The following is a 27381-nucleotide window of genomic DNA, read 5'->3' as shown; positions in this document are numbered from 1 at the left end:
CCCTTGTCCTATTGTCAGGGGCGGCCTTAATTTTATGCGATGAAGCGCAACCTTCTCCCTTTATCACCAGTATATCAGTTATCACAGGATTACAGTAGGAGTGATGTAGGGTCCTAATGTCCCTTGTCAAAATACATTCACGTCCTTATTACTCACACAGATAACTTCACAAACGCGGCGTATTATTTCTTATCTACTGACACATCCTCTATTTTAGTCCCAGACTAATTTATTTAAACTGCCAGCTTCTCGAAACGAGTCTCCTGGAGACTGCCAGTTCCATTTGAAAGAAGCGAGTTCCACTATGGCTACCAGTCTCTGTAGACGAGCCTTTACACCTCAGGACAGTGTCAGATAATGAAACGATATTATCGCGATGTGTTTTGAGTGTTAATATTCACCTGGCTCCACGTTTTAAGTGCCGGTCAGAGATTCCCCCTCGTTCCCAGGACCGTGGACCACTTTGCTAAGGAACGCTGGCCAACCCCGAATTCACGTAGTTGGTCTTTACTCCTTTGTAGAAAGGAGGCTGTCGACAGACTTCAGCGCGGGCTCTCCACGATATCAGGGAACGACGAGGTCACTCTGTTGGAGCAAAATTAGCCCTAATTATTGGTAATTAACGTCCAATAATGTCCAATAATGTCCACTAATGTCCACTCCGGCTCGAAGGACCATTTTAATGTCAATGGTTTATTTAAATTAAACAAGACATTCTACAGGTTGAATAAAAACACTCAGACTGTTGTTCAAGGTTCAACAATGAAGACGTGCACGGGTGGAAGCTCGAAGGAGATCCACACCCGAGGCCTTGCAGTCAGATTTATTTATACAAAGGGACAGTTGCATTTCCTGTTTTCCAAGCATATTTATCAGCATGTGTGTGTGTTCTGTGTGTGTGTGTGTGTGTGTACGTGACAGGATGTAATGGCATGTGATACACAAATATATGAGCATTGTAATACATTCGAAAGCTTCATAACGGAGGTATCTTTTAATAATAGACATCTGCAGTTTAAACTTTAAGAGTTACTTCTAATGTCCCTGTGAAATATATGAACATTCTGAAGCATGCTAAGTAATAAAACCTTAATGCATAAGTGAATAAATCATAGTACAACTTAAATTCTTCTAACAGGAAAGCTTCAACAAGCTCCAGCGTGAGCCTGTCTGTGTGTGTCTGATGCTTGGCCTCTGACAGCAGCCAAGTCATCTCTCTCAGAGAGACTAGCCAAGTGAATACGGACAGCCAGTGATGTGTAAACTGTGTCCTGCCACAGGCGACTTTAAAGTCTGCCTTATCAGTGGGTTATACATATATGCTGAGGTCAAAGGAAAACTAAATATACACACACCAGCACTTTGGTGAATTAACTCGAGTCTTTGCTTTAATCTGTGCTAAGTACAGTAGGAGGTTTGGTAGTACATATGAAGATAAGTTCACACATGCACAGAAACATCAGAAGACACATGAAAGTATAGATATTTCTATTTTAGAAAAAAAAAATCCATCGTATCTTGTTTTTTTCTTTACGTTTCTTTGAAGCTGTTTAATATAATCTAAGTTGTAGCTCGTTTGTGCAAGTGTCTCTCTTTTTTTCCTTTGATGCTTTTGATGATATGTTTTCCCTGTTCTACCAGACCCAGTGAAAAATGCAGGGAGCTTTCCTGTAGTTTAATATTCTTCAGGCTGCAATAGGTTTCTGCTCAACCACTCTGCTCAGAATATGTCTTATTCAGTTTTGAGAGTGTGGTAAACCATGTTTTATCTTTGCAATCATAAATTCTTTTTACATTTTGTTTTGCTTTGAATACTACAGATATTATTTGTCATATTATCGGTAGTGTTTGTAGTTGAATAGTGTTATATTATTATTATGTGTTAGGATTTGATCAATCCATGACGTGCACAAATGCATTCACAATGGTCTTTAAAAGCAAATACATTTTTTCTCTCTAACAGCTGCTGTATTTACTTTCCTCTTCAGTCCTTCCTGTACTTGGTCAACCTCCTCTCCTCTTCCCAGTCGGTGTGGCAACTGCTGGGCCGACAGTCTTTGGCCAACAAAAGCGAATACACCCTGAGGGAGATGCCAACCTCCATACCTGTAAGTGTTTTTCTTCTTCTTCTTTTCCACACACTGCAGTTTTTTTTTTGTCATCCATCTGAGGGCATGTTTGCACTTTTTATTTGGCCTCCAAACACCACCCACCCATTTGTTTTACTTCAAACGCATTCAAATAAACCCTCTCACACTGAGACTGATATACGTTCTCCACCTTACCCATTGTAAATTTCCACACAGTTTTCGTTTTGCACCCTATCCGGTGCATTCTTGTTCAAAGCCTCTCATTTTACTCCACAGGATTTGATTGACAGACTGATTGCCGTGAATTCGGATGGGAAGATTCATTCTCTCTTCCACTACGAAGAGAGTCACACATTCGGCCTAAGGTGGGATTCATTATTTTTTTCATATTACTTAACATCAGTGGGGAAGTAGACGATATCAGATTATCACCTGGTGACTGCACACACACTTCAGCCTCTGGCAATAGGAGACTGGCATGGTGACGTAATCGGCCTTAAAATGCGGCCTTTAAGGCTGCAGACCCTGAATTGGGATACAGCCTCTGAATCGCTGCATCTTGTAGCTGTGTCGTCTTAAATTGGTCATGTGATTTTGACGCGCCGGCGCGTCCGGCAACCCCAGAGGTTTAACTTAATATTTAAGTGTCTCTTGGTTTTAGACTAGTTGTTTAGTCTAATTTGATGTTTTAAACCAGAAAAGGAAGAAGAGGGCTTAGAATTACAGGTAAGAACCTCAGTGGTATGTGATAAACTGTAAATGTAAAGCTTACAGGTCAGTCCTCATGTTTTTAAATTAGATTTTGAGTCTGTACATGGCACATTATGCTTTTGCATGTTGTGAAATGTGCTGCAAAACAAATTGAGGTAAACTAACTGGTTTACTGTGATGGATTTAAAGTGTGTGTGACTGGTGCGCAGTGGCTGTGGTGCTCACGGTCAGAGTTCAGTCACAAAGAGGGTAACAGAGATGAATTTAAAGTTAAGGTGATGGTGCTTAGATTCATTCACAGACTGAAACCTTCACACCAACTTTATCCTGTGTCTCTTAGTTTTAGACTAGTTGTTTAGTCTATTTTGATGTTTTAAACCATATCACAGGGTTTTTACTCCACCATTTACGGGGTTTTAACAAGCAAACAAAAGACAGATCGTGATGTTTGAAAATGTTTTGGAAATATTCTTTAAAGATTAGATGTAAAATACGCAGAGGATAAATTCAATTGGTTTATTAGTTTATTACATAAGTTGAAAAAAAGTTAAACAAGTAAATAAAGAAACAACATAAAAGAAAAGTAAACAAAACAAATCGGTAAATAAAGGAAAATGGTAATAAGAAGGGAAAAAAAAAGAAAAGAGAAAACCCCAACAATCCCCTCTGAGCAAGCACTAGGCGACAGTGGGGAAGAAAAACTGCCTTTAAACGGGCAGAAACTTCCGGCAGAACCAGGCTCACGAGGGGCAGTCAACTGCCGGGACTGGTTGGGGTGAAAAAAGATGAAGGAGAGAGGGAAGAAGTGTTAGGAGAGAAGGGGAGAGGAGAGGTGAAAATTAAGATGGAACAGAGGTGGAGGGAGACGAGGTGACGTCAGCAGTAGAAAAAATAGAAAAAGTAGAAAAAGCAGGAGTGTCCCTCCTCCAGAAGAAGCGGAAACGTTTTTTCTTCTTTTCCATGAGCTTTTCCACGACCACTTTTTTCTCTAGGATGAGGGTTCTCAACTGATCGGTTGTTTCTTCAACTTCCTTCTCAAGTTTCTGGCATCTTTGCTCCATTTCTTTTAATAGATTGCACTTGTCTGTATTTTGCTGTTGTTTTTCCTTGTGCATCTTTTCTAACTGCTCATTTCTTCTTGTGATTTCTTGAAGCTTACGCTGCAGGTCTTCATTTATTTTCTCTTGTTGCTGCTTTTGTGCAAGCATTTCAGCGTTTTCACACTTCAAGTTGTCTGAGTCCTGGAGAATACGTTTTTTTTCTTCTTCCTGTTGCTCTTTCTCTTGAAGAAGCTCTTTTTTTTTGCACTCTGTTTCATCCAGCCTGACTTTCAGCACTTCGTATTTTTTCTTTATGCCTTTGAGTTGGTCCTGCATTTGTGTGACCCCTTCCTTTTTCTGTCCGAGGATTTGTGCAGTTTGTTCCATAGCTTCATCAAGCGTTCCTTGGAGCGCCTGATTCTTTTGCTCCATGTTTTGGAGATCCCTTTGCATCTCCCCAATAGTAGCATTCGCGCGTTGAAGCTGGGCAGACGTTTCTTTTAATTCAGCACTCTTTGTCTTGTTTTCCTTCATCAGGAACAAAATCTTCTGTCGTGCTTCACCAAACTTTCCTTCCCAGGCCTCACTAATAATTTTTGTGTAAGGCTGGCGTTGCTGTTGTTTTTCCAGCTCTTGATTTCGTGCTTCCAATTGTCTGCACTTCTCCTCCAGTTGAAGCTTCTCTTCTTCAATTTGTTTAATTTTTGCATGTAGGTCGGAGTTTTCCTGTAATGTCCTTTGGACTGATGAGGCACCAATGGATCGTGTCATATCAGGCTTCCCTCTTGAAGTGAGTGGCCGGCCAGACCTCGAAGGAGAGGCAGCAAGATTGTTTATTCTTTGTTGGCATTTTCGTGGATACATTTTTAATCCTGTGCACAGTGACTCTGAAGAGGTTTACAAATACTTTCAAATATAGCTCTGGTCGAACGTTTGAAGGCTGCGAACAAACTGACTAAAACTTGCTGCTCCTGACCCCTATTTATAGAAAAGGCTCAAAGGCATGTGCTTGTGACATCATCACATGTCCTTGTGACATCATCACATGTCCTTGTGACATCATCACTCTTCATGAATCAGATTGTCACATGACATTTTAGAATGCGCCCCCTGCCGCCATCACAGTAGGCCAGACAAAGGATACAGCTTCAGCTATGGTGGTACGTGTGTAGTCGGTTGCAATGTTAGATCTCACGATCGTGAAGGCAAGAAACTGGATTAATCTTTTAATCGTTTTCCATCCTGGCGGCAACGTGAGGGATCCCATGTATCCGATATCACCAAACAAAGACGCCAGGCATGGATTGCAGCGGTGAGACGAGCGGATATCGAGTTCCGTGCAATCCCCAGCTTTTTGTTGGTTTGCTCGCGGCATTTTCTCTCCGGTGAGTTCTAAAGTAATTCATATCACTATCCGATTGTTGAGTCTGACGTCACTAGCCGTGTCTGGGCCTAAACTCTGCTGCAGGTCCATATATCAAATGATCACTGTGGCATTACTGAGAGTTAAAACACTGTCTTAAGTCTTTCATCTTTAATAAAATTATCAGCGTTCTGCTCTACCAGGTGTAACAACTGAGTTAAACATCCAGGCATCCATGACAATGGAATTTATGACATATGAGTTAGAAGTTAGCAGCAAGTTAGCTCGCTAGCTTCTATCTAAATACAATATAGCATGTCCTGACTGCGGGGTTTTGGAAACAAATTAAAACGTACAGCTTTCTTATCACTTCCAACATAAATGAAGACAGAAAACTAAACAGCAGTGACAGTGGCTGCAAATTTTACCAGGGTTTTAGTCAAATGCCCCCCTGTGATTTTACCTGCACCCTGCGATTTGATTTTTAGTTATTTTAACAGCAAACTGAAGAAAAGCCTTGACTCCGTTGCTCCACTCACCACCAAAAAGATTAACGTAAAACATGCATCACCCTGGAGAAACGAAGAAGTCAAAAAACTCAAAAGAAATTGCAGGGCAGCAGAAAGGAGATGGAGGAAAAATAAAAATAATATCAACCATCAAATATTTTCCGAGCAATTTAAAATGTACAATAATACATTAAGGAAGTCAAGAAATTCATACTTCGCCAAAATAATCAGTATTAACAAAAATAATCCCAAGGTCCTCTTTTCCACCATAGATCATTTATTTAACCCTGATTTTAACAGCTCCCAAAGAACCCCCACAGACTCGCTCTGTGAGCAGTTTGCAGACCACTTCAGGGGAAAGATCAGCGCCATCAGATCTGATATTTTATCTAATCGCGATATGATTGTAAACACATCTGAGGGCTCGATTGTACCTGAGGAGACACTGGACAGCTTTGTCCTGGTTAATGCTGAGAACTTTCAGAAGGTTTTCTCCACAGTGAGACCCACCACATGTCTTTTAGATCCAATCCCCTCTTCACTCTTTAAAACACTTTATGGATTTTTTGAGGCTGAGCTTTTATACATGATGAATTGCTCTCTTCAGTTGGGTGTCTTCCCTGCTGCCTTTAAAACGGCGGTGGTGAGGCCCCTTCTGAAGAAGAGCAATTTGGATTGTAATGATTTTAATAACTACAGACCTGTATCCAACTTACCATTTTTAAGTAAAGTCTTAGAAAAACTTGTTTTTACTCAGATTACTGATTTTCTCAATGATAGACAGATCCTGGAGATATTCCAGTCTGGATTTAGGGTGAACCACAGCACAGAGACGGCTCTCCTAAAGGTTTTAAATGATCTTAGATGTAACTGGGACGCCCAAAAGCTCTCAGTCCTGGTGCTGCTGGATCTAAGCGCAGCCTTTGATACAGTAGACCACGCTATTCTTTTAAACAGACTAAAACACATGGTGGGCCTCTCTGGTGCTGTACACAACTGGTTCACTTCCTATCTCTCTGACAGATCTTTTATGGTGAGTATGGATACATGCTCCTCTAAGATCCATAAAATGACATGTGGTGTGCCTCAAGGGTCGGTTCTAGGCCCTGTACTTTTTAATTTGTATATGTTGCCTCTCGGCAGTGTCATCAGGAGGCATGGAGTGAACTTCCACAGTTACGCTGATGACACGCAGCTGTACATCTCCGTGTCTCCTGATGACACCAGACCAATGGATGCCCTTTTTAACTGTATCTTGGATATAAGATCTTGGATGGCAGAAAACTTTTTACAGCTTAACCAGGACAAAACTGAAGTTTTAATTGTCGGTCCTGAAGCTCAGAGAGAGAAACTCTTGTCTAAATTAGAGGCATTTTCACTATGTCCTTCGCTACAAGTGAAAAACCTGGGTGTTATTTTTGACTCTGAGCTTGGTTTTATCCCACATGTTAAACATGTAACCAAAATTGGATTTTATCATCTAAAAAATATAGCCAGAGTCCGCCCTATTCTCTCTCGGGCCAACACGGAGATGCTGATGCATGCTTTTATTGCCAGTCGCATTGATTACTGTAATGCCCTGCTCTCTGGTCTTCCTAAGAAGAATATTTCAACTTTACAACTCTTGCAAAACTCGGCAGCTCGTGTGCTGACGAAGACCAGAGGGCGGGCCCACATTACACCGGTTTTAGAATCGCTGCATTGGCTCCCCGTGTGTTTCAGGATCGATTTTAAAGTTCTTTTATTGGTTTTTAAATGTCTTAATGGTCTTGGGCCTTCTTATCTCTCAGATCTGCTTTTACCATACGAACCCTCGCGGACCCTGAGGTCCTCTGGTACTGGCCTTTTGATTGTCCCTAAAGTCAGGACACATACTCACGGAGAGGCAGCTTTTCAGTGGTATGGTCCTCGTCTGTGGAACAGCCTGCCGGAGGAGCTCAGGGCCGCAGAGAACGTACATGTTTTTAAGAACAGGCTCAAGACCCACCTTTTTAATTTAGCTTTTACTTAGCGTTTATTTATTTTTTATGCTTATTTATTCTATCCTGTTATTCTATTATTAATTTAGGATTTACCTAATATTTTTTGATTTTATTCTTATTCATTTTTTAATCTTCTTACTCTATTTATATTTATATTTATATTGTATCCTGTTCTTATTTATTTTATCATTTTACCCTGTATATATCGTATTGCGTCATATCTCCAGTGTTTCCTCGGAGGGCGCTCTCTGCACCGGGGCTGTTATTGACCGTGGCTGCTGGTCTCTGGGGTCCTCTCAGCCTGGTTGGGGGGCTCCTTGGCCTCCCTCCGGCTGTGTGCCCAGCCCGGAGGCTGCGGTCTGTGACCGGCTCCCGGTGCAGACGGCTCTCTGTTATAATGTTTCCTCACTTGGCTCATGCGAGCCCAGCCCAATTTTTACTCTTTAAGTGTGCGCGTGTGTGTATGTGTGTGTGTGGGTGGGGGTGGGGGGATATATGTGTATTGAGAGTGTGGGGAGTGAGTTGGAGGGTGGGGTGGGCTGCTTTTAACTATGTAAAGCACTTTGTGCTACATTTTTTCTGTATGAAAAGTGCTTTATAAATAAAGCTTGATTGATTGATTTGTAGGGTTACTGAAGTTGGGCTAGCTGGTATATAATGATGTGCTACGTGACCGCTAGTAACACAGCTATGTTAGCACAATATAAACACGCTAACTTTTTTTCCACTCGATAAAAGTTAACGTGAGTGTTCTCGGTGGTCAGGAACAAATGTAATCGCATGGCAGGATGCTGTAAAAGGACCAAACCAAAAGGCTTTTAGTGGGGTTTTTTTCAATGCGCTGCGGTCATAGATAATGAGATAAAACATGCTAATGTGTGATGCTGCAGAACCACGTCATGTCGACTGAGTAGCTTTTGATTTGGCATTATTGCAGGCAAACCAGCATATGAAATGGATGTAACAAATCCAGACTGGGCACCAACACTGCACATGGGGCACGACGACAAACCTGTGTCAGACTCGGACCGGCACGCAAGGCGTATGCAACGGAAGCGAAAAAGAGCACCCATTGCAGGTAAACACCCCCCTCTGAAAACATACTAAATTGCTCTTATGGTACACTAATCCGCACATAACTTAAAGATGAATCACACACCTGTCATTGGAATATTGGTGTACATTAACCTTAAGTCTATGCACTATTTTTTATCTTACAGGCTTGATGATCGATGAAGGTCTGACAGAAGAACAACAACCATGTCATGGAGGCAGTGGACAGCAGTTGTGTTGGACAAGTGGAGGTTGACGTACCAGCTGCAAATGTGGACAGTGGTGATGGGAGTGACAGCGTCACGGAAGCTGAAGGGCAGACGAAGGACTGTGTGTGCAGTCAACAGGGCAGAGCAGAAATAAACCGGCTGTTGGAGGAGAACAGACTGCTTCGAGCACAGTTGCAAAAGACAGAGCTGAATGAAACTTTCTTAAAGGACGATACCGAAAAAGTAAGATATTACACTGGACTATATTGTTATGCAGTCTTAATGTCCCTCTTCAACACTGTCAAAGATTTCCTGCCAATACCGAAGAAACTGACAGGTTTCCAAATGCTCTTACTCACACTAATGCGTCTGAGACTTGATCTTCCAGTCCAGCATCTTTGTCATCTATTCCATGTGTCGCACAAAACACTGTCTTCTGTCTTCACCGATACCATTGATGTTTTGTATGCCCACTTAGGAGCACTGGTGCACTGGCCTGAGAGGCACTGTCTGCAGGCGACAATGCCTCCACAGTTTACTGAAACTTTTGGAAAACGAGTAGCAATCATTGTTGACTGTTTTGAGATTCGAACAGAAAGACCATCTAATTTAAAGGCACGCGCACAAACATACTCTCATTACAAGGGTACACAGACCATAAAATACCTCATCGGGATTACACCCCATGGAGCTATTTCTTTCATTTCCAGGGGATGGGGGGTCGTGCATAGAGCAGGGCGATATGGCCAAAAATATTTATCACGATATATATTTGAAAATTTGCGATAACGATATAACCGACGATATAATTGATGCGAGACAAAATACAACTCCACAACATTACTAGCGCAAAAAGACAACCTTCCATTTATTTTCACCTAAACAAGAAGCTGGTTTTTATGTACATTAAAGCTTTATAAAAATGTAACAGTGCAAATGCAAATTCCTTGCTGAAAGTTTAACCAAAAGGCATTTCCAGTAGAAATGGGCTGACATATCCTGAGCATAACCATGTATAATATCCACTGAAGTTAAAAAGAGGTGCTTTGCAACATTAAACTGCAGTGTGCAGTACGCATTTTTCGGACCATAAGGTGCACGGGATTATAAGGCACATTAAGCGAAACAAAGCAGTCAGATAAATCAAACTTTATTAAACTCATTCTTCTTGCTTCCTCCACTTCTGTACCATTGATTCATTAATGTTGAATTCTCTGGCAGCTGCTCTATTCCCATGTTGTTGCAGTATATTAATGACTAACCTGGTATTGTGGATAGATTATCTCAGTTGTTCTCCTGACTGAAGTTTGGTCCGTTTACAGCATCCTGCCATGCGATTGCATTTGTCTCTAACCATGAAGAACCTTCACGTTAACTTTTATAAGTGGAAAAGTGTTAGTGTTCGTCCTCCAGCTTCACTGTTTATGTTATGCTAACATAGCTGTGTCGCTAGCGATCACGTAGCACATCATTATATACCAGCTAGCCCAACTTCAGTAACCCTACAAACGTCACTGCTGTTTAGTTTCCTGTCTTCATTTATGTTGGAAGTGATAGCAGAGCTGTACGTTTGATTTTTTTCAGAAATCTCTCAGTCAGAACATGCTAAATCATGCTTAGGTAACTAGCGAAACTAGCGAGCTAACTTCCGCTAGCTTCCTGCTAACTTCTAACTCCATTAAATGTAATAACTTTTTGTTTTCATGGAAGTTAAACTTTATAGTTACACCTGGTAAAGCAGCAATGCTGATCGTTTTACTAAAGATGAAAGAATTTAGACAGTTTTTAACTCTCAGTGATGCTGCAGTGTTGTTTGACCTGAAGCATACGGAGTTTAGGACCCAGATTACTCCCAGATTTAAGAGCATCTTAGTCCGACAAATACGACAATAACGACGACCGCTTGCATGTTCTGCAAAAAAATGTGCTTTGTCGTGTATCTGACAGACAAACACCAAACCAGTTCCACATCACGGAAGTTGCACCATTTTTACAAACCAATTCTGGTTCATCTGTTTCACTCAACAATCGGCCATGTGCGTATGAAAACAAAGGCACTGCGCATGCGCGTTTTACTCCCATTCTATCGCGATATTTCATTTTCCTATCGTTGCCTAACATTATACCGGTATTACCGTGAATGGTATAATATGGCCCAGCCCTAGTCGTGCATCAGATAAACACATCATAGAGAGATGTGGCATTCTTCAAAAGCTGTTACCAGGGGACGTAGTATTGGCTGACAGAGGCTTTGACATCAGAGATGCTGTAGGAATGATGTGTGCGGAGGTCAAGATTCCAGCTTTCACAAAAGGCTACTGTCAACTTGATGCAAGGGACGTTGAACAAACGAGAGCAATTGCCCACCTGAGAATTCATGTTGAGCGAGTAATAGGTAGTTTGCGCAACAAGTTCAAAATGTTACACACAGTCTGATTACTCTTATCATGTGAGGCTGAAGACACAACACTTCTTGATAAGATCGTTAAGGTTTGCTGTGTTTTTGTTAATATGTGCCCCAGTGTTGTTGTCAAACCAGGGCCAAATGACACTTGCTCCTGTTGAGTATTCTTAAAGCTGTTCTTTTGGATGTACTGTACATTGTAAATAGTTGTACTTTGTGTGAAGTTGTTTTAATAAAACAAAAAAGAATAGTATATTTGTTTGTTTTTCTTTATTATAGATCTATTCACATGTACACAGCAATCACATAAAAATGAAATGCAAACTATTTACATCGCACCACACAGCTGTCATCAATCTTTAACCACAACATGAAACATTACAGGCTATTTAGAGCAGCACGTTGTTTCGAGAAGTATTTCCCAACAAGTTCAGGAAGGCACATTTTACGAAAGAAGTCTTGTGCTTTCTTTAAGCGCGGTTTCCAGAAATCCACAGCAGGGAAGACGCGAGTCACAGCAAGGTCTCTCTGTGTCCACACAACGAGGCCACAGTGGCTGGCGCCCGTAACAAAGACTCAGCGTCTCTGTTGTGTAAACACGCCAGTGATTGGGGTAATGTGGGTGACTGTGTAGTGTAGTTGGTGTAATAGTTTTCGACTCCACACAGTCACTGCTTTGCTGTGCTTCTGCAGCGTATCCAGTAATGGTGACAAATCCTCCAGCGTTGCAATAGGAAGCTGCTCTTAAGCGCAGAAAGAATTGTTTCCAGGGATTTCTATTTGTATCCAGCTTGGCGTGCAGGATCCTTTGTGTAATCTATGCTTACATATGTATTTTACACACAGACAATGTGAAAAATACAACACATTGCTATGGATTGATGCTGAAAGTGCTAATTGCACTAAAAAATTTAGCTGAAAAAAATAACACCAACTAAATAGATAAGCATGTCTGTTAACAAAAACCCCCAAACGCTTTACCCAACTGGGGTTTTTCAACTACCTCACTGACAGAATGAGCCCAGGTATTGCCAGTGCCACTGATGGAAATGAGCCACAGCAGCTCTTCAGCACCTACAAATGAGACCTGCCCACACCAACAAGCAAGAAGGGAGACCAGGGGCCCGTTCTTCGTACGTCGCTTACTACATCCAAGATCAAATGACACATCCAAGATCAAATCATCGCGCTAACCGTGAGCTCGCTAATCCGGTTCCCCGAACACACCTGCTGTTGACGATTACTACAGCTGGACGCAGGAATGTGACATCACTGGGTGTCGTAAAAGGGGCTACGCATCGATAGTAGAAACATTGATCGGCAACCCGCTGATTGGTCGGCGAAAATGTCGAAGGGGCGTGCTCGGTATTTTCCGGCAGCAGAGCAAGAACTCTTGAGTGAGGGATTACAGGAGTTTCAGAGTTTAATTAAAACGCAAGAGAACACTGCAAAGGCTGCAAAAGCAAGGAGAGAGGGCTGGCAGAAAGTTGCTGACAAATCAAACTCGTAGGTAATTTAATAATAATAATAATAATGGATTGGGTTTATATAGCGCTTTCCAAGGCACCCAAAGCGCTTTACGATACCACTATTCATTCACTCCCACATTCACACACTGGTGGAGGCAGCTACGGTTGTAGCCAGGCTGCCATATCGCGCCATCGGCCCCTCTGGCCAACACCAGTAGGCGGTAGGGTAGATCTATCATATGACACTATATTGTCCAATATCATATGGCATTATATTATATTATAATATGTTATATTATATCCCCTTTCACATTAGAGCCACAACAGGACCCACTAGAACATGGGAACAAGTAAAAGTGGAATACAGGAGTATTCTACAGAATGGTAATATTTATCTCTTAGATTGCTTTGCGTCTCTTGGCAAGGTAATACTGGCCTGTAATACTCTGTTAGTTTGTTCATAACAGCAACCAAGAAAAGGGCAGAGGAAAGATAGACAGGTGGTGGTCCTGCACCCCCTCGTCAACAAGTTGGTTAAGTAAATAATACCCTCACGGGAAAATCGATATCTCTCTATGAGCACACTGTCGCGCTGAGCTAAAGGATCCTGTCTGTCCCGCAATATACGCTGGATTCTGAAAACTCTCCTTATCAATCTTGCACCTTCCGCAATGGGTTGGTCGCGTATACGGACAGGACATGGCTGCGACAGGCTTCCCAAATCCACCTTCGCTTTTATAGCCGTGGTCTCTCATCTTGATTACACGAAGTAATTTACAATTACTACTCTGAAATATGAATTAAATCTGTAATAATCACATACATGTAATAGAATGTTAATAGTACATTTCCCTTTTTTAGGAAATGACCTGTATGTATCTGTGTGACATCAATAAAAGGATCAAGTGCTGCATTATCTTTAGTTACATTGATAATATTTATTTATGGTGAAACAGTGGAAAAATATCGCTGTTGCTTTCGTATAAATGAAGCGGACATACCTGAGTGGCCGCGATCTAATCCTGTTTACATAAAGTAAACCTGCTCCCGAGCAGGTTTACGCTTACGGCTCTGTTGCTATGACAGCAAGTCCCGGATGAGCTTCGGGGAACCGACTGATCCAGGATCACGCGAAATCGTCAACAATCTAATCCGGCTAACCTACTTAGCGAGGTACGAAGAACGGGCCCCAGGTGGCGAGCATCGCCACACTTTCCAATCCAATAAACTACCATTGCAGTTAGTAGTAAGTGGTTGATTAGTGCAGCAACAACAAAAACACACTGAATGTCATTTTAAAATACACAAAATGTTTTATTTTACATTCTATCGAAGTTCCTGCTGGAAAGTGCTGTACTGTACAAGATGCTTCCCTCACCGCAAACTCAGGTTTACTGCTGGATAAATTTTATTTCCACATTAGTCAACTCAACAACCAAGACAGAGCACAATAGAGACAATAAGGGGGTGGCTGTAGCTCAGGCGGTAGAGCAGGTCATCTGCTGATCGGAAGATTGGTGGTTCGATTCCTGGCTTCCCCCAGTCTGCATGCCAAATATCCTTGGGCAAGATATTAACCCCAAATTGCTCTCCGATGCATCCATCGGAGTATGAATGTGTGTGAATGTTACTTAGAAAGCACCTAGAACAATGTGCTTGTGCGAATGGGTGTGAATGGGTGAATGCACAAGTTGTGTAAAGCGCTTTGAGTGCTCAGAAGAGTAGAAAAGCGCTATATAAGAACCAGTCCATTTACCAATATGTGCACTGGTCTAATGATGTTTATGGCTCCCAAAGTATCGAGTATTGAGGTCTATTGCACTGTTGACTATTTACAAAAGTATTGCACAAAAGGTATTGCACAGTGAGGTGAAGAGGCACTACAGCTTAGTTGTTCCCCCCTCCTTTGTCCTCCTGTTTCCCCTCCCTCTCCCCTCCAGAGAGGAGTTAAACAGTCTGATGGCGTGTGGGACAAAGGAGTTTTTAAGTCTGTTAGTTCTTGTCTTGGGGAGAAGCAACCTGTCATTGAACAGACTCTTCTGGTTGTTAATGGCCGTGTGCAGAGGATGCCTGGCATTGTCCATAATGTCCATCAGTTTCTTTAGTGTCCTTTTCTCTGCCACTGTCACCAGGGTGTCCAGCTTCATGCCGACCACAGAGCTAGCCTTCCTGATCAGTTTTTCCAGCCTGGATGAGTCCTTCTTTGCTGTGCTGCTCCCCCAGCACACCACAGCATAGCACTTTAAGAATCTAAAAGATAACAAAATCTGATAGGTAAAAATAACATTTTGAACCAACTAGGTGGTTCCCAAAAATCTGGCGTGCTGTGAGTCCTTAAAAAAATTGAGGAAACCGGAAAAGTAGCAGGACTAAATAACTCTGTACAGCAGATGAACTGTATCTGGAAATCATGTCCTTAAGATGTAGAAAAATATAAAGAAAAGCAAAGACTTGAAGTACCTGAGAGATGCACTGGCCCTTTAATGGATCCATCTGCTGTTTGCTGAAGCCTCATCAGAAACGGTCTCAGTGGAAGGCTGTCAGGAAGCCATTTTTAGTGAAGAGAAACAGGGAGAAAAGGCTGAGGTATGGTAAATTACACGAGAACTGGACTATATCAGTGGCAACAGGTCTTACAGCATTATGAATTCATATTTGACATTTTTGGTTCAAATAATTGTTGATATGACTCCAACAGAGGGTGTTTACATCCATCTGTAAAACACGATGAAGGCTCTGCCAGTGGTGTTGGGAATCTTGAGAAAGCTGATGGAAATATGAACCAGATATTAAGATTTTCATTAATCATGCAGTCCCAGCTGAAAAGCATCTAGTTGGAAAAGGCATATTTTTATTCATTACGACAATGATCCCAAACACACGGTGAATGCAGTAAACGTATACCTAGATCAGTCATGGATTGGCCTCCCCAGAGCCCAGACCTCAACATTTATTAAAGCAGTGTGTTCCGGAAAGAGAGAGTCCAGGCTATGTTCGATAGTAAAGGTGGCCATACCAAATATTGACTTTCAAGTACATTTTTGCCTTATGTACTGTATTTCCATTTATGTTTGCACGTTTCAGTGAATTGCTCTGCCTATTTCCCATTTTCCCAGCAGAATATAACGAAATGAGGATGCCTCAAGACTTTTGCAATATTGTATCAGAAGGAGAAAAAAGGTGACAAATGTCCCAGTTCTTCGTGGTTAATCTTGTTAATGTTGCCTTCTGTTTTCTAATGGTTTCCTGCCAAAAACCCTAAAAAAGTGTTCTCCAACCTCGTGAATTGAAAACACTGGATTTGTTATAGAATAACTTCTAATTAGCTATTATTTCACAGAGGAAATAAGATAATCGATAAAAGAAAAAAAGACGTGAAAAGGAGACAATAAAAGAAGCCCCTTCCTTTCCCACATGTGCTAAACTTAGAGCCAAAGCCTCACCCTGCCGCTTTCCGCTTCATTAGAGCTGTTTAAACAAAACAAGTTTAAAATAGGGTTTCTATCTGAAACAGCACATGCAGTTAAAAGGCCAATGTGGAAAATAAATCCTTGTGATTATAGTTGAACAGGAAGCAGCACTTGCTCTGCCTTTCAGCCCCATTGAACAAGACGTCAGCAGCTCTATGGAGGTAGTTTAGTCTTTTTTACAAATTCAAAATTAAATATGCGAGCACTCAAAAATTAAGGTTCACTGAGAAATGTCCTCATTTTTTAAAAAGAAAGGCATATTCCTTGTTATTTAATACAACATTCAATTGATCAGAAATGTTAGAAATCATGGTAAATGGGCTCATCAATACAAAATCATGATTGTCTTTTTAATTGTATAACTTTGTAGACTACTTTTCCCAAACCATCACTCTAGTGCTCCACTGGCACCTCGTATTACTTAATGCAAGTAGTTTACAGGTGTTGTGTCGTGTCTTTCTACAGATGTAGAAAGGTCAGCTACTCAAGAGACCTTCCCCAAATCTCCCTCATCTTCATCTTCGTCAACGAGGCTCTGTCGGTGATCCTGCGCTCAGTCCACTCAGCTGTCAATCACACACTTGCTCAAGGAGGTCATCCTGGTGGACGACAACAGCGATGACGGTCAGTATAGATTAAATATTTTCTTCAGCTAATACCAAATAAGAAGAGTGGCTTTTTCGCCCTCTGATTAGAAGATGGTTTATAGTGAGTGAAACACAGAATTTCCATCTAAAATCCACTGAGTCATCAGCAGGATTTCTACTGAAAGCAACAAAATACACATCAAATTGTCATTCAGCATCCCAGAAATAATTATCTTATACAATAAGTGTCATGTAACCTGAATATAATTATATAATTAAGTTTTATATTATTATAAAACTGAAACTAGTGAATAACCTTTGCACTGTCCTCTTCCTGCTGTGACAAAACAAATTTCCCACGTGTGGGACTAATAAAGGTTATCTTATCTTATCTTATCTTATCTTATCTTATCTTATCTTATCTTATCTTATCTTATCTTATCTTATCTTATCTTATCTTATCTTATCTTATCTTATCTTATCTTAAAAAGGTGGCGCGGTCGTTGATGCTCAGGAAGCAGTAGACCCCCGTTGGTGTTGTTTAGAGTGAGTTGGAGCTTAAAACAGCACCGCAGGGAGCTGAGTGAGAACTTTTATGTCATCTCTCTATTTGCATGTGTGCTTCTGTATTTCTTTATTTATCAACTGTGTTGTTGTGGTGATGAATTTGTATGTTTTTTATGTTTGTTTTCAGCTTTTGATAGTGTAGCAGTGACAATAGTTGGCATACATTAGTGGTTATTTAGGATAGGATGAGCTAATAAGCCATCATGTCTTTGTATTTTGCTAGGAAAATGGGAAATAGATGCAGCAGTTTACTGAAACTTGCAAACATAAGATGCCAGATGCATCTCTCAGGTTGTGTGTCAGTTTTGTGTTATTTCTTAAGGACACAACTTTCAAATTCTGTTCGTCTGCTGTAGATGTTTTTATTTAAGCTGCCAGTTCTTTTGTCCTCTACTTGTTTAGTTTCTTGACATATGTCAAGTTTTTGGCTAATAGCTCTTTGGTAATCACCTTGCTGGTGTGTTATCGTTGTCATTTTTTGTGCAGGAAACAAATTGTGTATTTGTGACAAGCTGCTGGTAATGTGCCAGTAACGAATTTGTCCCTTGAGTTAGGTGCCTTTATTATGTGTGAATGATTCATAGGAACAAACAAATAAAGGACTGCACTGAAAATTATAATAAAATGATGTCCAAAGAAAAATTTGAAGGAGCTTCAGAAAGCCTGAAGAACGTGAAATAAATTACAGAATTAAAAGACAGTTCGGTTCCTTGGAAGCAAAATGTAAAGACAAAATGTTCACACATGGCTCTATGCAACTAAATAAGAGCTTTAGGATTGTCTGAAAGTATTTGTTTGGGTTTTTGCTCGTAATTATCTGCTCCACTCTATGTTCACCTGTTCCTTATTACCCGGCTGCTCTAAAGTGATTTCTGCCAATCTTTGTCAGCTCATCTGTGAGCTTGTTTCACTCATGCGCTCTGCAACAGTCCCTCATGTTATTCTCTGCTTCACAGGTTTTTTACTCATTTTCCACCCCTTGGGCTTTGTTCTCCCAATATCAGCTTTATTTAAATAAGCTTTCTTTATGGTGGTTTTGCTGATTTTCTGTATTCATTTGGAAAAGCTTACAAACCTAACACAAATAATTGGGGTATAACCCTCAATCTCATTGGGCCTGTTTGAGTGCACATATGTCAATGAACTTAAAAAGGGCTAGTATGTGCACTTTGCTAAAGAAATGCTTTGATTATATATATATACAGTGAGTATATTTTCATAGGTACAGTGGGGCAAAAAAGTATTTAGTCAACCACCGATTGTGCAAGTTCCCCCACCTAAAATGATGACAGAGGTCAGTAATTTGCACCAGAGGTACACTTCAACTGTGAGAGACAGAATGTGAAAAAAAAATCTTAGACTCAGACCCTGTGACAAGGTCTGTGAAAACCACGTTTTTATGCCTGAAATACTACAGTACTACACTCCCACCAGATGAGCTCATGCAGCCTGTCACGAACCGGGACATACAACCATGACAAAACAGGAGATGCACACACAATTTATTGTGTTATTAATTTAGATCAACTGTGCTAATATAGTATACCAAAATGAAAACAATAACTCAAATTTCAGATATTTGAGGTTGTGCTGAAAATAATGGTGCCAAATAAGGCAAGAAAAACATATTTTAAAGGTGAAATATAGAGGTAAAATCAAAAATAGTCAAGAACGGCCAATTATACCCTGGACCACAGAGGGTTAAATTAGAAAACGGTTTAAAAAAAAACATCCCCATTCTAAAATGTCATGTGACAATCTGATTCATGAAGAGTGATGATGTCACAAGGACATGTGATGATGTCACAAGGACATGTGATGATGTCACAAGCACATGCCTTTGAGCCTTTGAAGTTTTTCTATAAATAGGGGTCAGGAGCAGCAAGTTTTAGTCAGTTTGTTCGCAGCCTTCAAACGTTCGACCAGAGCTATATTTGAAAGTATTTGTAAACCTCTGTAACATCACGCTCCAAAGCCCTGTGACGTTTCTGTGTTCTGTGACGTTGTCCCAAAGAAAGACCTTTAAATGCGATAAATAGCCTAAACGTTTTCGTTTATGACTAGTTTACCGTGTTATGACTGTGAACAGGGGGGAAGTCGCGCAAGAGAAATGTCGACCAAAACAATTGCAAGTAAGCCAAAGTCAGTTCCTAAAAGTCAACCCGCAGGTGTTTCCACCACCATCAGACCCTCCACTTCTGTAAGACCTCCATTAAGAATAACTGATGCAAAGAAAACCGCTCGGGTGGGAAAAACTCAGAATGGAAGACCGGCAGCTGTGAAACAGCCCCCGAAGAGGGATATGAAAAAGAATGTGGACAGTAAACTGGTCAGCTTAATTACAAATGAAATTGTATACAGTGGAGCGACTGTGTCATTTGATGACATCGCAGGGCAGGATCTGGCAAAGCAAGCACTTCAAGAAATTGTCATCCTTCCTGCCTTAAGACCTGATCTCTTTACTGGTCTGAGAGCTCCTGCACGTGGCTTGCTTTTATTTGGCCCACCAGGAAATGGGAAGACCATGCTCGCCAAAGCAGTTGCTGCAGAGTCTAATGCAACATTCTTCAACATCAGTGCTGCTAGTTTGACCTCCAAATATGTGGGAGAAGGCGAGAAGCTCGTACGAGCACTCTTTGCAGTTGCAAGAGAGAGACAGCCCTCAGTAATCTTCATCGATGAAGTGGACGGCTTGCTCTGTCAAAGGAGGGAGGGGGAGCACGACGCCTCTCGCCGTTTAAAAACTGAGTTCCTCATTGAGTTTGACGGGTTGCAGTCAGGAAAGGATGACAGAGTACTTGTAATGGGAGCAACGAACAGGCCCCAGGAGCTCGATGAAGCAATATTAAGGCGCTTTGCAAAAAGAGTATATGTGACCTTACCCGATGAGAAGACAAGATTTACGCTGCTGAAAAATCTTTTGGGAACGCACGGGAGTCCACTGAGCCAAGACGAACTGTCCTGTCTTGCAAAAGTGACTGAAGGATATTCAGGGAGCGATTTGACAGCATTAGCCAAAGATGCTGCACTTGGCCCAATAAGAGAGTTGGCACCAGAACAAGTCCGTGTTATAGCTGCTGCTGAGGTGCGCAACATTAAGATGAAAGACTTTGAGGATTCTCTGAAGCAAATCAAACCAACTGTTAGTCCAGCAACTCTTAACATGTACACCAAATAGAACAAAGATTTTGGTGGTCCTTCTTCAATAAATCCAAATCCAGTCAGGCTGGATGAAACAGAGTGCAAAAATAAAGAGCTTCTTCAAGAGAAAGAGCAACAGGAAAAAGAAAAAAAACGTATTCTCCAGGACTTGGAGAGAAGAAATCTACAACTGAACAAATTAATACAATGAAGGACAGAACACCTGAACTGGAAGGAGAAGTATTGGAAAAACGATGTTCAAAGATGCAGCGTAGGATCAATGAAATGGCGAAAAAACACTCAGAGGTCATTAATGAGATGTTGTTGAACTCAGACAACTTGAAGTGTGAAAACGCTGAAATGCTTGCACAAAAGCAGCAACAAGAGAAAATAAATGAAGACCTGCAGCGTAAGCTTCAAGAAATCACAAGAAGAAATGAGCAGTTAGAAAAGATGCACAAGGAAAAACAACAGCAAAATACAGACAAGTGCAATCTATTAAAAGAAATGGAGCAAAGATGCCAGAAACTTGAGAAGGAAGTTGAAGAAACAACCGATCAGTTGAGAACCCTCATCCTAGAGAAAAAAGTGGTCGTGGAAAAGCTCATGGAAAAGAAGAAAAAACGTTTCCGCTTCTTCTGGAGGAGGGACACTCCTGCTTTTTCTACTCTTTCTATTTTTTCTACTGCTGACGTCACCTCGTCTCCCTCCACCTCTGTTCCATCTTAATTTTCACCTCTCCTCTCCCCTTCTCTCCTAACACTTCTTCCCTCTCTCCTTCATCTTTTTTCACCCCAACCAGTCCCGGCAGTTGACTGCCCCTCGTGAGCCTGGTTCTGCCGGAAGTTTCTGCCCGTTTAAAGGCAGTTTTTCTTCCCCACTGTCGCCTAGTGCTTGCTCAGAGGGGATTGTTGGGGTTTTCTCTTTTCTTTTTTTTTCCCTTCTTATTACCATTTTCCTTTATTTACCGATTTGTTTTGTTTACTTTTCTTTTACGTTGTTTCTTTATTTACTTGTTTAACTTTTTTTCAACTTATGTAATAAACTAATAAACCAATTGAATTTGTCCTCTGCGTATTTTACATCTAATCTTTAAAGAATATTTCCAAAACATTTTCAAACATCACGATCTGTCTTTTGTTTGCTTGTTAAAACCCCGTAAATGGTGAAGTAAAAACCCTGTGATATGGTTTAAAACATCAAAATAGACTAAACAACTAGTCTAAAACTAAGAGACACAGGATAAAGTTGGTGTGAAGGTTTCAGTCTGTGAATGAATCTAAGCACCATCACCTTAACTTTAAATTCATCTCTGTTACCCTCTTTGTGACTGAACTCTGACCGTGAGCACCACAGCCACTGCGCACCAGTCACACGCACTTTAAATCCATCACAGTAAACCAGTTAGTTTACCTCAGTTTGTTTTGCAGCACATTTCACAACATGCAAAAGCATAATGTGCCATGTATAGACTCAAAATCTGATTTAAAAACATGAGGACTGACCTGTAAGCTTTACATTTACAGTTTATCACATACCACTGAGCAGTTCTTACCTGTAATTCTAAGCCCTCTTCTTCCTTTTCTGGTTTAAAACATCAAATTAGACTAAACAACTAGTCTAAAACCAAGAGACACTTAAATATTAAGTTAAACCTCTGGGGTTGCCGGACGCGCCGGCGCGTCAAAATCACATGACCAATTTAAGACGACACAGCTACAAGATGCAGCGATTCAGAGGCTGTATCCCAATTCAGGGTCTGCAGCCTTAAAGGCCGCATTTTAAGGCCGATTACGTCACCATGCCAGTCTCCTATTGCCAGAGGCTGAAGTGTGTGTGCAGTCACCAGGTGATAATCTGATATCGTCTACTTCCCCACTGATGTTAAGTAATATGAAAAAAATAATGAATCCCACCTTAGGCCGAATGTGTGACTCTCTTCGTAGTGGAAGAGAGAATGAATCTTCCCATCCGAATTCACGGCAATCAGTCTGTCAATCAAATCCTGTGGAGTAAAATGAGAGGCTTTGAACAAGAATGCACCGGATAGGGTGCAAAACGAAAACTGTGTGGAAATTTACAATGGGTAAGGTGGAGAACGTATATCAGTCTCAGTGTGAGAGGGTTTATTTGAATGCGTTTGAAGTAAAACAAATGGGTGGGTGGTGTTTGGAGGCCAAATAAAAAGTGCAAACATGCCCTCAGATGGATGACAAAAAAAAACTGCAGTGTGTGGAAAAGAAGAAGAAGAAAAACACTTACAGGTATGGAGGTTGGCATCTCCCTCAGGGTGTATTCGCTTTTGTTGGCCAAAGACTGTCGGCCCAGCAGTTGCCACACCGACTGGGAAGAGGAGAGGAGGTTGACCAAGTACAGGAAGGACTGAAGAGGAAAGTAAATACAGCAGCTGTTAGAGAGAAAAAATGTATTTGCTTTTAAAGACCATTGTGAATGCATTTGTGCACGTCATGGATTGATCAAATCCTAACACATAATAATAATATAACACTATTCAACTACAAACACTACCGATAATATGACAAATAATATCTGTAGTATTCAAAGCAAAACAAAATGTAAAAAGAATTTATGATTGCAAAGATAAAACATGGTTTACCACACTCTCAAAACTGAATAAGACATATATTCTGAGCAGAGTGGTTGAGCAGAAACCTATTGCAGCCTGAAGAATATTAAACTACAGGAAAGCTCCCTGCATTTTTCACTGGGTCTGGTAGAACAGGGAAAATATATCATCAAAAGCATCAAAGGAAAAAAAGAGAGACACTTGCACAAACGAGCTACAACTTAGATTATATTAAACAGCTTCAAAGAAACGTAAAGAAAAAAACAAGATACGATGGATTTTTTTTTCTAAAATAGAAATATCTATACTTTCATGTGTCTTCTGATGTTTCTGTGCATGTGTGAACTTATCTTCATATGTACTACCAAACCTCCTACTGTACTTAGCACAGATTAAAGCAAAGACTCGAGTTAATTCACCAAAGTGCTGGTGTGTGTATATTTAGTTTTCCTTTGACCTCAGCATATATGTATAACCCACTGATAAGGCAGACTTTAAAGTCGCCTGTGGCAGGACACAGTTTACACATCACTGGCTGTCCGTATTCACTTGGCTAGTCTCTCTGAGAGAGATGACTTGGCTGCTGTCAGAGGCCAAGCATCAGACACACACAGACAGGCTCACGCTGGAGCTTGTTGAAGCTTTCCTGAGAGAAATTCTGCCAAAAACATAACTAAAAATGCAGTCTTATGAAAGTAAGGCTTATTTGCCCAGACACCCATAAACCAATCAGCAAAAAGCCTTTCTTGTTAACAAAATCACTATTGCCAGTTTCTTAAATATGAATATTCACAAGTGAATTTTCTACATGGCTGCTGGTATCACAGCAACACATGGACCACTATTCTGAGTCCTGGGTTAATAATAATTGGAATCAATTTAATTTTAATCAATTTAAACACCTTTGTAACCAGTGAGCTAAAAACATGATGGAAAAGCAAAACTTCTAAGAGATCTGTGTCTGTACTATTATGTAGATATCTAAAAATTGGGGCATTGTGGGCTCCAGGAAGTTTCTCCTTCTCCCTCTCTCTCTCACACACACACGCACGCACATACATACAATACCTTAATGCAACTCCTATCTGTGGGGTCAATGGGAGTTGGTTTGGGACGGACCACTCTGATGTCGTCACTGCTGCACTCAAGAACAGACCATAGCTCTAGTACCAGGGCCCGAATAAAGCCTGAGACAGAACACGGAGAAATTTGTTGTACCAAACATTTATTTGAAATAGCAGCAACTAAAATTATTAACAGTGCTTTAATAAATAAACGACTGACTTTGTTATTGTGTGCAATCCTTTAAAGAAATCTGTCTTTGCATTGCTGGCACCGTTTTGATTGGAGGATTTGAATCTCAGGAAGGAAGGAATTTATAATGCCACTCCCTTTGATCCCATTTAATCTCTTCCCTGTTGCACTTTGGCCTGTCAGTAACTACATTTGAATTTTGCAGCTCAAGCTTGCACATAAAGGCTGGATAAAAACGTTAATGCAATCAAAATGTACGCAGCCCTCGCTGGAAAACTGGGGATACAGTACAGTACATAAATGATGAAGCAAAGACAAAACATTAGTGTCATGGAAGAAGAAATAGTCAGTGCATCACGGGAAGCTCCCAGCAATAAAACCTGCATTTGTATTGACACATAAACCTTAATTTGTGAGCAATTTTCAGTGTATTTCAGTTAAATTAACGAGACAAATATAACAAAAGGGATTTTATACTTAGAAGAAGAATATGAAATTGAAATATTAAACTAAGAAAACTATAAATACTGCAGTTCTAGAGTTACAGATATACAATTAAGCTTTGCATATCAGTGCTGTATAACCCAGGGAATGTACTTTTTTTTTTTTTATAATTGAATAGTAATGGAAATCATGAACTGTTTTTCAGAGGTCATAGATCAAATGAGCAGTAGAGTTTTTCTCACAGAATGGTTCTTTCACATAGAAAGCAGTGTGTGCTGCAGGTTTAGCAAATGGCCCATCATTTGTATCTCCAGTGTCTGTTGAAGTGTACAGTATCTGTGTGTGTGCATGACCGTCGGTGCTCTCTGCTCACTCGGGTTCAGAGGTACAGGGAGGAGGCTCAGCAGGAGTAGAGGCAGCTGCTTCATCACAAACATGCCAGGTGCAGGCGGTAAAGGCCCTTTCTGTTTCCTCTCAACCCTCCTGCCAAAGCCATAGAACTCTGCCGAGGTGAACCAGACAACACAATATAGACATTTTTCCCTGTTCCTACATGGAAACACAAGATCAAACGGGCATTTTTTTTTGGCATAAATATGTATATCATATCGGACTCAGTTTGTTCCTGTTATTGTTTTTGCACTGTACTTGTCATCCATTCCAGTGAAACGATGCAGAAGGTTGTAGGTTGTGCAATAGTGCCATCTAGAGGTGAAGTAACATCACACTGCCTGTGCTCTTGTCTCGTCACGGTGTTTGCGTGTTTCTCCCTCTCTGCACACTCAGCGTTATATTCACAATATGTGGAAAATATATTGATATTGAATGTTCAAATATGAGGATATGTATAATGTATAGGTTGACTTTGCTCTACCTACACTTCTGGCAGAGCAGCAGTTGCAATGCGAACACATAATTAAACGGTGTATTTATAGGAACAGATTTCTTGCCTATGGCAGACAAAGTGATTTTAAACGTGTAAAAGGTTTCATTCACAGATGATTTATTACTATCACACCCTGGAGACTTTATAAAGAGCACTGCTGCAAAAGCAGCCTAAACAAACTTGTACAGTAGGTCACGCTGGTTTAGTTTTTCATCAAAATGCTTTTTTTCTTTTACTATTATTTTTGAAAACGTTACAGCACTGGTGGACATTTCCTACCAAATAAGAACTAGACACTACTGTTATGTAGTGGTTAATTGGAAAACTGTTTTATCACGAATTTCTTATTTAGAAATAATTAAAATTTTATTTGATGTTTTTTTTTTTTTTGGATGGATACTGTTATTGCAGTGATGCTGTAATTAAACTGTCTTCACCCCAGTAGAATAATTGCATGACTCCATCACTGAAGTGGAGGGTTTGTTTTGGAGGGGAAACGCACAGTGTCTCTTTAGTAGCATGGTGGTTGGATCCCACATTTGTTTCTTATGTAACATTGTAAATAGCTGCTAAGACAGCATATCTATTGGACAAGCACATATTATACATACTTTGCACGTGCAATATTTAAACATGTAGGCTAGAGAATGACTTTCAGTTGTATTATTTATTAGACGAATACTAATTATCACTGTAAATATGAAAATCTGTACAAAACATCAAAGCATTAAGAATACTTGCAATAAAAAGAAATTTTCTAAATGGTGCTGTTTGTCTTATTATGCAGTAGACTTGAGATCTCAGTAGTTATTAGTTCAAGATCAGGACACAGTGTTTAAGGGATTGTACATTTCAAAATATAATTTACTTTGAAGCGATCTGATCCTATGCCATGACATTTAAAACATTAACATAATGCTCACTTAAATTGAAAAAAAATCTCTCACTTTGTGATTTTTAAAAAAGCAAATAGAATGCATTTATCAAACACTTTTAGTTGATGTTTGTTATGGAGTAGTGGCAGAAATCTTTAGCCATTCCTCGTTGCCTCAGGAGCAATGATTTTATTGAACATGTGCAAACATAAATGGAAATATACGTAAAATAGAGTTTATAACAATATAACAAGCTTGAAAGTCAATATTTGGCATTGTAACTGTTATTCTTCAGTTCTAGTTTTCTTGTCATTTCCACAGGAACAGTTTTCCAGGCTTCTTGAAGGATATTCAGAGCACGTCTTTGGGTGTTGTCCGCCTTTTGTTCCGTTCTCGTGTCACAATGATCCCACACTGCTTCAGTAATATTGAGGTCTGGGCTCTGGGGAGGCCAAGCCATGACTGATGCTGTTCTATTGTATGTTTTTCTATCCAGGTATGCTTTTACTGTACTGACAGTATTTTGGGGATCATTGCTATCCTGAAAAATGATGCATTTGCCAATCACATGCTTTCCCAATGGCATTACATTGTGGATTAAAATCCATTGTTACTTTTCTATATTCAAGATTCCATCAATCAAGAGTTTCCCATCCTTAAGAATAGCTTCTTCTTCTTCTAACAATTTCTGACAAGGGTTCAGCAAACGGTAGATGAATCAGCTGAAGGGCTAGATGCAC

At 40.5% G+C, this 27381-nt stretch overlaps 1 protein-coding gene, 1 long non-coding RNA gene and 1 pseudogene across 4 annotated transcripts; 2 read left to right on the top strand and 1 right to left on the bottom strand.

The window, feature by feature from the left end:
• Positions 1 to 2352: 2352 nt before the first annotated feature.
• Positions 2353 to 11614, top strand: LOC145420131 (uncharacterized). Of its 2 annotated transcripts, none has more exons than XM_080288918.1 (3): positions 2353 to 2455; positions 8633 to 8773; positions 8916 to 11614. In XM_080288918.1, exon 3 carries the CDS (start codon positions 8961 to 8963, stop codon positions 9744 to 9746), a length of 786 nt encoding a protein of 261 aa, XP_080145044.1. In that variant the 5' UTR covers positions 2353 to 2455; positions 8633 to 8773; positions 8916 to 8960; the 3' UTR covers positions 9747 to 11614. The 2 variants fall into 2 exon arrangements, with proteins under 2 accessions (XP_080145044.1, XP_080145043.1); XM_080288917.1 differs by lacking the exon at positions 2353 to 2455 and adding an exon at positions 4742 to 5226.
• Positions 11615 to 14120: 2506 nt separating this feature from the next.
• LOC145420133 (uncharacterized) lies at positions 14121 to 17270 on the bottom strand. Its single transcript, XR_013901429.1, has 2 exons — positions 15291 to 17270; positions 14121 to 15080 (listed from the first exon to the last, which is right to left on the bottom strand). It is a non-coding gene; the product is annotated as an uncharacterized LOC145420133 (long non-coding RNA).
• A 1768-nt stretch (positions 17271 to 19038) lies between these two features.
• LOC145420129 (spastin pseudogene) lies at positions 19039 to 26531 on the top strand (annotated as a pseudogene). The gene has a single exon (XR_013901427.1). The product of XR_013901427.1 is annotated as a spastin pseudogene (transcript).
• Positions 26532 to 27381: the final 850 nt, after the last annotated feature.

The sequence above is a fragment of the Astatotilapia calliptera genome, chromosome 14 (genome assembly GCF_964374335.1).
Source record: "Astatotilapia calliptera chromosome 14, fAstCal68.1, whole genome shotgun sequence".
NCBI classification, from domain to species: domain Eukaryota; kingdom Metazoa; phylum Chordata; class Actinopteri; order Cichliformes; family Cichlidae; genus Astatotilapia; species Astatotilapia calliptera.
This window is presented reverse-complemented; position numbering and strand designations above follow the sequence as displayed.

What these genes read in the sequence shown, in the direction of transcription:
- LOC145420131 (XM_080288918.1), top strand. Translation starts at nt 8,961, where the DNA reads ATGGAGGCAGTGGACAGCAGTTGTGTTGGACAAGTGGAGGTTGACGTA.